The 14,334-nt window shown below is 47.4% G+C and overlaps 1 protein-coding gene across 3 annotated transcripts in view; it reads right to left on the reverse strand.

Moving 5' to 3' along the window:
• The window catches only part of Mark2 (microtubule affinity regulating kinase 2), a 107,268-nt gene that overhangs the window by 53,607 nt on the left and 39,327 nt on the right, over positions 1 to 14,334 (reverse strand). For 2 of the 3 annotated variants that reach the window (XM_005351870.3, XM_026781499.1), the window contains exon 1: positions 12,617 to 13,054. The exons of the other annotated variant lie outside the window; for it this stretch is intronic. In XM_005351870.3, coding sequence (XP_005351927.1) covers positions 12,617 to 12,670 — 54 coding nt within the window. In that variant the 5' untranslated portion in view covers positions 12,671 to 13,054. Of the gene's footprint in view, positions 1 to 12,616; positions 13,055 to 14,334 lie in introns of those variants that run through there. 3 annotated transcript variants of the gene reach the window in all.

Here is a 14,334-nt window from a genome sequence, read left to right on the forward strand (position 1 = left end):
GGAATGGCCCACACCTTTAATCCCAGCACTCGGGAGGCAGAGGGAGGTGAATCTCTGTAAATTCAAGGCCAGCCTGGTCGGTAGAGTAAATTCCAGAATTCCAGGACAGAATTCACACACACACACAAAGCTCATGTTACATACAATAAAAGCAATTCTGGTCTGAAGGAATCTAGGTAACACCTAGGACTTCCAAGTCACAATGAAAACCAAACTCAACATTGCAATATCCAAGATTTACAAAATGAAAAACAAGAACAGGGTCTATCAAAACACAACATTCTTGACAGGTCAGAGGAAAAAGCTCAGAACTGGCTTAGGACTATGTCACCCAGGAAACCAAGATGCAGTCCCGAATGTTGTCAGGTCCACAGGCCTGGTTTTACTAATGAAAAGGGTTCCGAAAGCCTACAATGGAAATTGTTTTTCTTTTACATTTTATTTATTTTTCATTACTAATTTCTTTTATGAAACAGGGACTCTTTATGTAGTCCCAAACTGGTCTTAAAATTCCAGTCCTCTGTATGAGTCTCCCAAGGGCTGGGATTACGGATGAACACTACCAATGCCTGGCTTTCTTTTTCTTTTTTTTTCTTTTCTTTTCTTTTTTTTCCTTCTTTCTTTCTTTTTTTTTTTTTTTTTTTGAGAGTCAGGTTCTTGCCATGTAGCCCACAATCCCCCTGCCTCAGTCTCTGAAGAGTTGGTATTATAGGTGTGTTATGATGCCCAGCAGGGACTTTTTTCTTAGAGCAGCAAATCCAAGGCTACACACGAGGCTCACTCTGTTAGTCTGGCATGGTCAAGGCCTTGGGTGTAATCCCCAGTACCAACAACAGTAAACCAGCAATCCTTTAACTGTACAGAAATCAAAGCAATAGACAGAGGACAGGAGTGGATGGGTCTGGGACTCTATAATTAACAAATTTCTGTCCTGAGCCAGTGGGATGGCTCAATGGGAAAAGTTTGATCCCCATAATAGGGTGAAAGGAGAGAACTGACTCCTGAAAAGTTACCTTCTGACTTCCGCAAACACTGTGGCATGTGTGCATACCCACACACTAACTCTACAGCTGGAAAGCTGGACCAGGGGTTGAGCACTGACTGCTCTTCCAAAGGACTCAGGTTCAATTCTCAGTAGCTCAGAAACATCTGTAACTAGTCCCAAGGGACCCAAAGCCTCTTCTGGCCTCTGAGAACACCAGGCACATGTGTAGTTCGGTCATACTATGCAGGCAAACACCCATACACATAGAATAAAATTACACACACACACACAAACAGGACTCTCCTCCCAGAGAGATGGCATACATTTGTAAACCTATCATAAGTGGCTGAAGCCAGATGATCTTGAGTTAAAGGACATCTTGGGGTACATAGCAAAACCTGTAGCCTAAGGGGGGGAGCCTTTCTTCAGAGAGGTAAACAGGTAAAAAAGAGTGGGATAAGAAGACAAAGATCTGAGATGACAGGAACATGAACGGACAGGATAAAGGAGAGAGTTCAAATACACAAGAAAGAAAGGGAGGGAGGGAGGGAGGAAAAGAATGTGACAAATTAGTAAAGGGATTAAAAAGGAAGAAGAAATATAGAGACAGAAGAAATGCCCGATGATCTCTGAAGTGATGTTGTTACTTTCCTTCCTGGTCATGGGTGCAGTGTAAAAATCCCAGCAACTTGCTATTCTGACAGGTATTCAGGCTCCAGAGACACCAAGAAACTAAGATAAACAAGGAACCGATGTAGACCACAATCTGAGCCTAAGACTCAGAGTCCATGCCAGGTGGTGGTGGTACAGGCCTTTAATTCTTGAAAAATGAAAAAAACGAAAGAAACAAAACAATTAAAAAGATTCAGAGTCTGCAAAATCACAGGGGCAGCTGAGAAACTGCACCCCTCGATGAATTTGAAAGATGAGGTAATAAGAATCTCCCCTTGGCCGGGCGGTGGTGGCGCACGCCTTTAATCCCAGCACTCGGGAGGCAGAGGCAGGCGGATCTCTGTGAGTTCGAGACCAGCCTGGTCTACAAGAGCTAGTTCCAGGACAGGCTCCAAAGCCACAGAGAAACCCTGTCTCGAAAAACAAAAACAAACAAACAAACAAAAAAACCCCCCCTTGAAGGTTGCTCTGCTAAGGAAAAAGGAACCCTCAACTGCCCACCAAGTCCCATGTGGTCTGTAAGAGAAACAGAGCTTTCTCTAGTACCTAAATAGAGTCAACACGAAAGGGACCGTGTGGTGAAGGAGAGTTCTGCATGGAGGTTTAATCCTGGGGCAGGGGAGAGGCGGACATGACGACAGGACACACTACTTACTCCCTCTAACACTGGGATCCCAATTTCTACAAAAATCTACGGTCTAGGAACTTTGGATTGGTCTTCCAGTCATTAATATATTAGCTCATGCGGGCTAATATATTCACTGTACCACTTATGAGAGAAATATGGACAGGCAGTTGGTAGTATCTTTTTCCTTTAATCAAAATTGCCTACTATTGAAGTTTAAAGAAAAGCCGGGTGGTGGTGGCTCACTCCTTTAATCTCAGCACTAGGGAGACAGAGGCAGGAGGATCTCTGAGTTTGAGGCCAGGCTGGTCTACAAGAGTGAGTTCCAGGACAGGCTCCAAAGCTACAGCGAAATCCTGTTTCAAAATACAAAAACAAAAAACAAAAAAAGAAAAGGAGGAGGGAAAAAAGAGGGAGCCAGACAGAGGCAGTGCATGCCTTCAATTCCAGTACTTAAGAAGCAGAGGCAGGTGGATCTCTGTGAGTTCAAGGTCAGTCTGGTCTACAGAGTGAGTTCCAGGACAGTCAGGGCTGTTACACAGAAAAACCCTGTCTCAAAAACTAAAAAACAATAAATAAGTAAAAATAAGTAAAAAATAAAAACAAAAAAAAGGAAGAAGAAAAAAGAGGGGAGAAGAGAAAGAAAGAGCTGCAGGGCATGGGGTAAATCATACGTGATATCCCAGTACTTATAAAGTTAACACTGGAGGATCACATGTTCAAGTCAGTGTGAACTCCCCCCCAACTTTTTAAATAAAGTACCCATTTAGTCCAGGCTAACCTCAAACTCAGCAATCCCTTAGCCTTCCCAGCTACAGGGATTCTCAGCACATGCCACTAAATGTAGGCCTCTTTTCTTTTAAAGTGGCCTCAAAAGTACATGAAGTAGGGGGCTGGAGACATGGCTCAATGACTAAGAGCACTGGCTGTTCTTCCAAAGGATCCAGGTTCAATTCCCAGCACCCACATGGCAGCTCACAACTGTCTGTAACTCCAGTTCCAGGGGATCTAATATTTTCACACCAATGCATGTAAAATAAAGTTAAATAAATTATTTTTACATGAAGTGGGACAGGCATGGCAGTAGATGACTTTGATTTAAGCACTAGGGAGGCAGAAGCAGCCCGATCTGAGTTCAAGGCTAGTTAGCCTACACAGCAAGACCCAGGCCAGCCAGAGGCAACATAGTGAAACATTTGCTAAAATTAATTACCTAATTAATCAATCTAAGTAAGAACCTGTTGCATCCATATCAGGTGGTTCATAATAACTTGTAACTCTAGTTCCAGGAGATTAGGCATCATCTCCTGGTCTGAGAGTGCGCGCACACACACCTCACACTCTCACACACATATTTAAAAAGTACATGAAGCTATCTAACAGTACTCTATTTCTTTCAGACAGGTAGCTAATTTTTTTGGTCTTTTTTGATTTTTGAGACAGGTTTCTCTTTGTAGCCCCGACTGTCTTGGAACTCACTGTGTAGACTAGGCTGGCCTTGAACTCTCAGAGACCCACCTGCCTCTGCCTCCCAAAAGCTGGAATTAAAGGTGTGAGCCATCATGACAGGATCAACAGCTAATGAACAACAAAAGAATTGGTAGAAAACACACCTATGGGTCATCGATGGCTGGAAAGGCTGGGAAGAACAAGCTTTCTTCAACCAATGGCAAAAAAATCCTAGTATGCGTCCCTTCTGCCACCTAGAGCTGTGAGGTCCTCGGGTGTTCAAGTGGAATGGCAGTGACGCCTCGTGTATTGTCCCACAAACCCTTCTACTAACTTTATATGTGCCCACCGCTTATAAACATACCTATAAGAAGCCAGACGGAGATGGCGCACACCTTTAATCCCAGCACTTGGGAGGTACAAGCAGGCGGATCTCTTTGAGTTCTAGACCAGCCTGATCTACAAGAGCTAGATGCAGGACAGCTACAGAGAAGCCCTGTCTCGAAAAAAACAAAATGAAACAAACAAACAAACCCAAAGACATAGCTACAAGATAGCAGTTGTTTGGTTTTGGTTTTCTGAGACATGATTTTGCTATATAACCCAGGCTGGCCTTTGACTTAACTCCTATTGCTTCAGCCTCCCAAGAGCTGCACCATAGGAGTGCACCATCACACCTGGCTAAGACAGGTAGCCCTGTCATTATCCCCACTCTACAGATGAGTGGCTGGGGCAGAAGGACTAAAGAAGCTAAGGTCACAGTAGAGGCTACCTAGGATTCCAGGGAAGTTAGCTGCAAACCTGCTCATAATTATAGCAGAATCATTTATGGAATCTGAAAACATACTAAGATCTCGTCTTAATTCTGTTAGAAACTCACTTCAATGCTATGCTACACCAAGCAGGCCAAAGGAGCATACTTCCTGTGACTAGAGAATCAGTCACTGTGAACTCCTGTGGAGGGCTGGAATGTAGGTCAGAGTGCTTGCCTAATATATATACAGAAGGCCCTGGGTTCAATCCCTAGCAAGGAAAAGGAGAGGGAGAGGAAGGAAGAGAGATGAGGGAGGAGAGAAAGTGAACGAGCTCAGTACTACCAAGCAACAAACCACAACTGACCCTCAACATTCCGCGCAATGAGAGCAAACGTCAGCGGAGGAGGAGGAAAGCTGTGGCACGAAGGAAGACCAAAGGTGGGAGGAGGGGCGCTCACCCTGCATCTGGGAGATCAGTAACAGAAGAACTCTGGGCAGTTTTCTACAACAAGCAGGTCACCACAGCAGTGACAGAAGCAGCCAGCCCACACGCTGGAGCTGTCTGCAAACAAATTCAATCAAATTACCAAACTTCCACACCTCAGATTTTCTGCTTTTATGGAGACTGGGAGAGCTGTCCTCCACCTCCCAGCTCTGGCGACTGCATCTTAGAACCTGGATTAGTCTACTCCCTGAGAAAAACTCCCCATGACATCCAAGTAACTGAACTTGGAAGAGGAGAGGACTATGGCTAAGTGCCTTTAGGCTGCCAGAGACCAAAAGCCAAGCCATGCCCCTCTTCTCCTCCTCCCACGCTCCACGCTCAAAGGGTCTGAGGTCACTAAGTTTACTGTCCACATCACAGGAGCCGGGATTCAGGATTCCCAATTCCTTCCCACACTCCAAAGAGGATCCAACCAAAGACCCCTAACCCTTCCTTCTGGCCAGTCTGACTTTTTGACAAATGAGTGAGAAGGGGCCAAGAAAAGTTGTGTCGTAGAGCTTCCAGGGAAAGTACATAAAACAGACCAGTTGCTCTGAGGATCAGCATAGGGGGAGGAGATCCAGTTCCCAGGCTCATCTGGGTATTGCGGAGGGTGGGAGGTTGTTTACAGAGGTGGTCCAAACTCACTCAGCAGCTCAATTAATCTACAGGGGGCAGACCTCTGAGTGGCCAACTTCCCAGAGAGGACCGGAAAATAGGCTAGCACTGCGCAAAACCAGCTTGACTGGTTCTACAGAGCAGCCCAGTGCCTGCTCCACCTACATCACGCTGAAAAGAAAAGGCTAAAAGGGTGGCTAGGAGCAGTCATTAAATACACCTTTCTCCTGTTTCTCCATGCCTACCACAACTGCCTGCCCCCAAGAGTCCCCCAAGGCAGTATAAGCATCCAATTCCACCTCTCTCCTACCAAAACCTGTGCCTTACACTTTATTTCACAAGCCTCAATTTAATGATTTCATACACTAAAGGAGACCTTTTCTGCTGGTTTTACCCTGAAGATGAGAAAAGTAGAAGTACAAACCCAAAGACAAGACACCTGTGGAAAGAGGGTTCATGAACTACCAGCATGTCAGACAAATACATGCAGGTCAAAGGATCCAGTCCATGTGCACCTCCACCCCAGAAAGAGGAGCTGGGGCATTGAGCGGGCAAGCTACAGGGAAGCCTCCTTCTTCTAAGAGACAACTGGAAACTGAGGCCAGATTCTCTTGATATTGTTTCAAAATCGGTGGTTTTATTGGAGTCTAAAAGCAATGGTAGGGAACTTGAAAGATGGCTCAGAGGCTAAAAGCACATATGTTCTTCTGGAGGACCTGAGTTGACTCTCATCACAACTGCCTATAGCCACGCAATGGTGGAACAAGCCTTTAATCACAGCACTCTGAAAGCAGAGGCAGCCGGATCTTTGAGTTCAAGGCTAGCATCGTCTATAGAGTGAGTTCCAGGACAAGCAAGGCTACACAGGGAAATCCTGTCTTAAAAATCAAAAGCAAACAAAACCAAAAAAAACCTGCCTGCAATTCAGGGCTAAGTATCTGATGCCTCCAGACTCCAAGAGAACCCGCGTATAACCCCACTCAAGAGACATATGTATACACAAAATTTAAAAATAATAGAGTCTGGGGCCAGGTTGTGGTGGCACACTCCTTTATCAGCAGCACTCAGAAGGCAGAGGCAATTGGAGGCTCTGAGTTCCAGGCCACCAGGCAGAGATATATAGTGAAACCCTGTTTCAGAAAATACAAACATAAAGCAAAAATTGGGGGGGGAGGGGCAGACGACTGAAGAGATGGTTCAGAGATTAAGCACATTTGTTGTTCTTCCAGAGGACCAGATCTATTCCTAGCACCCATATGGGTGGCTCACAACCACCTCTAACTCCAGTCCCACAAAGATCTAATGTCCTCTTCTGACCTCTTCAAGCACCAGGCATGCAGGAGGTGGTACACACAGACACATATACATATAAAACAAACAAACAAACAAGTCCCCATCGGAAAAATACTGATAATTTTTGTTTTTGTTTGAGAGAGTCTCTCTATGTAGACCTGGAACTTGCTATGCAGACCAGGTTGGCCTTAAACTCACAAAGATCCACCTGCCTCTGCTGGGATTGAAGGTGTGTGCCACCATACCTGTTAAACTTTTAATTAAGAAAAGAAGAAGAAACGTATTCAGTGGCTTACCCCAAGAGGCTGTGGTGGGGGCAGTGACACTGTTGGGTTAAGCCTCAGTGCCAGCATGGGGAAAGGGTGAGTTCCTCCCCCAGGAGGTTTGCAAAGGCTTATTCTTCCTTGTGCTGAAACAGAAGGGGAAAGCACACAGCTAACATTTCAGTGACTCACAATCATGTTTGATGAAGGCTGGGAGAAAGCCTAGAGAACCCAAGCTTCAAGTGCAAAAACATACAAATACTGGAATCCCCCATCAAGAGAAGGAAACTCGGTCACCTATCCTGTTTGTCATTTTGCTGAGATTCCAAGGAAGGACCAGGCTGGAACACCACCCTTTTCATATTACTCTGAGTTTTTGCTTTGATAGGAAAGCATCAAACCTGGTAGCAGCAACATAGCTAGAAGAGAACAAACCAAAGTCTCCACACACACACCACTCAGAAGAGAGGCCGGGCAGTGGGGCCCACAATTAACCAAGCAGAGGGAAGCAAGAGAATGTAGGTATAGCAGGAACCCTCATCAGGCAGCCTATAGAAGGAAGATGACCAGTCCCCTGGCCCTTTCCATCTGCTGAAGTTACTACATCCAAACCCATTAATGGGTTTCAAAGTGCTGCTGGGGGAGTCCATTTAGCAAAGACACTATTATAGGGTCAAAGGTCGCGCCCCGCCCCCATCCCACTTGTCAGTAATGTGCCACAAAGTCTGAGGCCTGACTGCACTATAAGCATAAAATATTCATTCAAGTCAACATAATACATATGTAGGAACATCACAGAAGCTCCTGGGGGAAGAGATGTGCCAGCTAGGTGGCTAAGAGCTCCATGAGAGCCAGGTCTTGAAGGCCTATGTTAGTCCTAGTCAAATGCCCACTGAGAATCATGCTGTTCTGTCCAAAGGGAAACAGTCTAGCCAGATAAATGCTGACTCCTGAGAGATCTCACCATGAAAAACCTCTCAGGCAAAGAAGATCCATCTCTTTCTACCTCATGGAACTCTGCCTAAGACATGTAAACTCGAGATTCCCAGCCCATGCTATGGTCACAGTCTGAAAGATGCAGCTTTCCCTATGCTAACTTGATTTCAATCTAAAGCAGACCTCTGAACCACTTATTTGTACCATATGTTTAGCTACCTCCCCAAATTCACACAACGGAGCATTACTGTAGCTCATTAGAGAGTCACTTTTAAAGTCAAAGGGTATAATGTTACTGTCTCAGAGAGATACCACTCCAACAAGCCTCATACAGAATCCCTAAGGCCCAGCAGCATCCTCACCCAGAAGGCAGAAGCCCTGTCAAGGAGCCCCACCATCAAGAGTCAAAACACAGAATCTCACATCCTCAAAAATGAAGTATTTGGTCCAGTGTTAGCCAAAAAGGAAACTGGAATCTCACAATGTGTATATGGAATGGCTCAACTCTTACCCCAAACCCATCCTTCATATCCACCTCAATGGAAATTGAACCTTCAGCTTTGTACATGCTGGACAAACGCACCACTACTAAATCACATCTCCAATCGTTTGTATATTGGACTTTGAGAGACAGGGTCTCACTAAGTTGCTAGTCTTGAATTTATCCCGTAACTCAGACAGATCTTGAATTTGTGACTCTCCTGCCTCAGCTCCAGAGTACTTGGGGTTCCATGCCCCCACAACTGGCTGGTTGTTGTTTTAAAAATTATTACTATTACATTTTTTAGTGTGCATAAGAGAAAGAGAGAGAGAGAGAGAGAGAGAGAGAGAGAGAGAGAGAGAGAGAGCGCGCGCGCACATGTGTATATGGACATCAGAGGATATCGTGCCAGAGTGAGTTCACCTCTTCCACGAGGTATAAGAATCTCGGAGATCCAACTCGGGCAATCAGGCTTGGGACAAGTGCCCTTGCCCACTAAGCATTTCACCAGCCTTCAGCAGTATGTTTTTACAGGATTCTGAAACTTAGATTTACCCTCCTTATCAGTCTTCCAAACTCCTCTTCCTTGACAATATATTCTGCCACCCACTCTCTAGAAGGGTTGGGGTAGCACTGTCATCTGACTGAGGAATACCAAAAGGCTTCTGTTTTCTATCAGGTGCCCTCTGTTTACAGGCTCTGAAGCTATGTGTCTCTTCCCCCAGGTTAGGGAAAGCTCTAGCCAGGGGCAGGAGAACTCTGGAAGTTGTACCCTTCTCCACACTTGACTAGTAAGGCTGCTGCTGGCTGGAAGACAAACAGTCATCTTGCTGATTGCTTTCAAGGTTGCCAAGCCTCCAGAACAGCAGAGCTATTTGGAAAAGCAACTCACAGAAAGCTCAGTTCAGAGTTGAGAAACCCCAAAACTACTAGCCCCAGGTCAGAGTCCAGCAAAAGGAAGCCATCTACAGTGAAAATGCACATCTAAAATCAGGCGTCACCAAAATCATCTTCAAGACAGAGCTTGGCTTTCTCTTATCTCCTACTTCCACTGTTAGAAGCAGAGTTGACAGCAAACGGGCAATCTCCTGCAACATAAGGTTTATTTTTATGCTTCAACACGCTCTCTGTGTGTTTCAGATGTGATTAAAGTGCTCCTGGAAACAGCTTATCAGCCACAATTTTAAAGAAGGGGTGGGCGAGGCACAAGAAGAGATTGGAAACGTCCGCTGGAGTTTGTTCACCTGTTCTCTGGTAAAGACCAGTTTAAATAATTTAAACCTAAATAAGGTGACAGTGGAGAGGGACCGGCCCAACCAATTCCTTCCTTGCTTTCTATTTCCTACCACCGAGGCTACCACAGTGGTTGAGCTTCCACAATGGTTTTACCATAGGCAATGGGATCGAGGGGAGGGGACTCAGTTTCACCGGGGGCAGGATCTATTCTACAGAAGCTGGATGCTTGAGGAGCTTTCTCCTGTCTTTTTTCTTTTTCTAAAGAATACAAGGTTGGCCTGGGGATGTCAATCAGTATAGAGCACTTGTCTATGAAGACAAGCACAGTCCTGATCCAATCCCCAGCAGCACTAGAAACAAAAAAGGCAGTCAGGCACCTGTAATAGGTGTACATTTAGCTTTTCCAAGTTCCCACATGGAGCAGGAAGAATATAAAGTTGACAGTCTGAATGAAGAACCAAGAACTGGCTCAGCTAAGTTCATGAAGAATCGAGTCAAAGATGAGCAGGATGACAACGCAGCCTGTGCTCTGAACTAAGTTATCACAGAGCGGCTCCCGTGCCAACTGGTCACTAATTCCACTCTCCTGAAATCAGTGCACATGCACCAAATCCCAACTATAGGATCCAACAGTATACGAAACACACCTGAGCACATCTAACAAGAAAAAGAGCAAGAGGACCAATAACACATTTACATTTAGTAAAGAGCACAAAGAACCACACTGAGTTCACTCTCTCTGCCCAACACAATGCCCCCACAGCCACTCTGGGGAACAAGTAGGCCAACCACTCCCCAAATGCCTGAAGGTGCCAGTCAGTCACTTGGCCTCTACCTCCTTGCTCATAATCAACTGTCTGGGAAAGTTCTCCAGTTAAGCAAGGCCTACCTACTAAAACAAAGGTAAGAGCACAGGGGGTGTACAGAGCAGCCTCAGAAGAGGCTGGAGAAAAGTGGTTCCCAGGAGAGATGCCACTGGCATGCAAGGGACTATGCAACACAGACCAACTTTTCAATTTCCGAAGACCTCTGCCCCAGGCAGGATCAGTTGCCAAGCCCAGTGATGAAATAAATCAACCATCCCTCCATCCCAAGCCCTGCTTTGCCCCAAAATGAAACAGTCCACTGGTAGTATGGATCCACCAGGACAGCAGAATACAATGCTGATGCCTCTTTAGACAGCAAGAAGTAACAAGGCAGAAAAGTACAGTACAGAGACAGAGAAGGCTTTTCAAAGAAGGCAGGTCATGTTAAGCAAATACAGCAGCAGCTCTAGCCAACTGGCTACAAAAAAAGAAAAAGAAAAGAAAAAAACCAAACCAAATAAACCAACAAAAACCAGGAAACAAGAGAGAAACACAGAGGACTGGGGACAAAGTATGCTCCTTTTTCAACACAAGTTTGTGTTTACTAAAATTTACCCAGAAACATATGACCGGCAGGGGACTGTCCAAAAAGCAGGCAGCAAGGGACACAGGAGACAGTGAAACAAAGGAGAGAAGTGGAAAGTGGATGCCTTGGCCCAGACGTGAGGGGGTGACACAGAAAAGGCAAAGGCCTGGGTGGCAAATAGCACTACTGCCAGGAGGAAAGGGAAAGCACCAGGCCCAGCGGCTGACCTGTAGCACAAGCAGCTAGCAAGAGTCAATAGAGAGGGGATGGACACAGCAGAAGAGGTGTAAATAAACAGGGAAGAAGGCAGGAGGCCCGTGTGAACACGAAAGCAGCACTGATTCAGAGGCATATAGTAAAAAAGATGGGGGAAGGTTGAGCAACAGGAAGTAGCAAACAAGGAGGAAGATACTATGATACCGTGAGAAGCGACAGGCACCAGTGCTGAGAGGCGATCAGTACCCTAATTTGTGTTGCAGTTAAGTAGGCAGGAAGGTAAGGACTGAAGCAGTCCGCCAAAGACTGAGCAACAGGTTATGTTAATACAGCCAGGCAGATATACTGTCTTTTCCATGATGGAGGGAGAGCCCAGGGATAATCGGGAAGACCATTCAGACAGGAAGCCCAGGAACTTAAATGTCAAACCCCAGGGGGAAGAAACAGGAGCGATCCAAACACTTTGAACGGAGCGGTGGCTGGAACCCCAAAGGCAACCTGTGGGAAAACTATGCGCATGACAGCTGTATGGGAAACACGGAAGCGACACATGCCAGTGCCAGGAGCAAGGGAGCTCCTGCCGAAAAGAAGGGAAAGTGATGAGCAAAGAGTAGGCGAACGATTTGGAAAGGTGACGAGGGTGGAGCTGGTGGGTTGCAAGCAACAGGGAGAGCCCAATTTGGAACAGGAAAGGAGGATAGAAAAAGCTGGGGAACTGAAAGGAGATAGGGACCGAGAACACACTCCGGGGCAAGGACCCCTGAGGGAGAAAACCGAGGACTGGGAGAGCCGGTGCGGGCAGAAGTGGTACAAGGCTAGAGAGATGCAGGAAGAAGTGGACAACAATTCGCCGCAAACCGCGGGGTGTTATTCGAGGAGCAGAAAGCGTGGGTGGAGGAAGACTAGAAAGGCCCCTGAGAGAAAAGGAAAGAGAAGGGGAAGCTGGGGAGATAGCACGGAAGAACGCAGGCGGGCGGTGAGAGACAAGGGGCGTTTTGGCAGAGATACAAGTGTGCAGCTCAGTCAGGACAAGGTGGGATCCCAGGTCAGGACTCGGAAGAGGGATGTGCGGGACTAGAGCCCGGGGCCAGATGACAGGACAGCCCAGGCTTGCAGAAGGCAGTTAGGAGCACGAGGAGAGCAGAGGGAGGAGGCTCCGCAAGGTGCAAGGGCCCAGCCACAGAATTGTGGGAGCCTTAAGGGCTCCTTACCTGCTCCGTGTCCCTTTCGTTCAGCGTGGGTAGGGGGGTCCGAGCGCTGGACATGGCGCCGGTATCTCAGGGGAGGGAATCGAGAAGCTTGGAGGAAGGGAGGAAAGGGAAGGCTTGGAGCCCGACCGGGCGGGGCTTCTCACAGCAGGCGCACCCGCTGCATGGGCCCCGGCCGGGGGTGCGGGGAGGCCAGGCGATCGCTTACGCCAGCCCGGGGATGCGCCGCTCGGGCTAGGCCTCGCCGGCTCCGAGCGGCTCCGGACCGCACCCCCCCGACCCCCGGCTGGGCTGTGCCGCCTTTCGGCCCGGCCGCGCCGCTCCGCCTACTCTCTGCCACCGCAGCCGGCCGCCTGCCTCGCTCCTCCCCTGCCCTCAGCCGCACTGCTCCGCGCCCGGCACACAGGCAGCCGCCGCCGGACCTGCTGCTCCCAACATGGCCGCCACCACCGCCAGCCCTCGGCTCTTTCCGCCGGCAAGAGCCGGAAACATCCGAAACAACTAGAAACGGGAGGGGGACGAGCCTTCTCCTCTCGGCCCAGACTATGGGTGAATTCCGGAAACTACCGAAGAAGGTAATCCCCAGAGACGAGCGCACCTCCTCGATTCCGAAGACCAAGCTTCGGCTCTGTTTACGGAAATTCACGAAGAGACTATCCGCATCTCCAGAGCCAACCGACAGCCACGCCTACCGGCCTTTCTCCGCCCACTTGGAGTTGACTTTCGGTAGTTTCCGGAAACACCCGAAGAATCTCCGCGTGTGCGAAACCGGCCACGCCCCCGTTCCGTCGCTCAGCTGAGGGCGGTTATCAGCCATTTCCGGCAACACCCGACACCTACCGAGGTTAACAGACTCTATCTCTTCGTTTCTTTCCGTCAGTTTTCGTTTATTTTCAAACCTTGAACAGGTGTGAGTCACCTGTACCTGTTTGACTTCTTAGAAAAATGCAACTATTAGCTGTTCCTGTGGTTGGTGTATTTGATCCTAACGCAACTTCCCATCATCATGTTTATCCGTTAGCTCATAAAACCCACCTTACCGTTCAACCTTTCTATCAACGCGTGTCAACTGCCAAATGTAATATCACCCTATTACCTGTCTCCTGCTTTGTACACCTGCCGTCTCCCGACCATCTTGGCTTCCAGATAGCCATCTGGCATCCCCAAATTCAGTCCTCTCATTGCTCCCAATGCCTGGGACAGGCAGGCACCTTTACAACACAATTCTGTCCCAAGAAAATGTTTGTGTGATCTTGGGGATATGGGATCACATAACAAAGCCTGGCTAAAGGGTTCAATGTACCTGAACTTGATCCTGGGGACCCACATAGTAACTGAGAACCAAGTCTAAAGAACCAAGTCCAGCCTCCATGGGCATGCTATGCTACCCTATACACTAAAAATGTCATTAAGGTTTGTACAAGTTGGTTCAGAAGTCAAGAGGGAGCACTACTTGCTCTCCCAGAGGCCCAGTGTTCATGTTGCCAGCACCCATATAGGAGGCTAATTTTAACTTTGTAACTCCAGTTCAGGGTGGTAGCCTCCACTAGACAGACAGTTGCACAGACCTACATACAGGCTAAACATACACACACACACACACAAGTTTATTTATTTATTTATTTGTTTATTTATTTATTTTGGTTTTTCGAGACAAGGTTTCTCTGTGGTTTTGGAGCCTGTCCTGGAACTAGCTCTTGTAGACCAGGCTGGTCTCGAAC

Source organism: Microtus ochrogaster, chromosome 8 (assembly GCF_000317375.1).
Source record: "Microtus ochrogaster isolate Prairie Vole_2 chromosome 8, MicOch1.0, whole genome shotgun sequence".
Taxonomy (NCBI): domain Eukaryota; kingdom Metazoa; phylum Chordata; class Mammalia; order Rodentia; family Cricetidae; genus Microtus; species Microtus ochrogaster.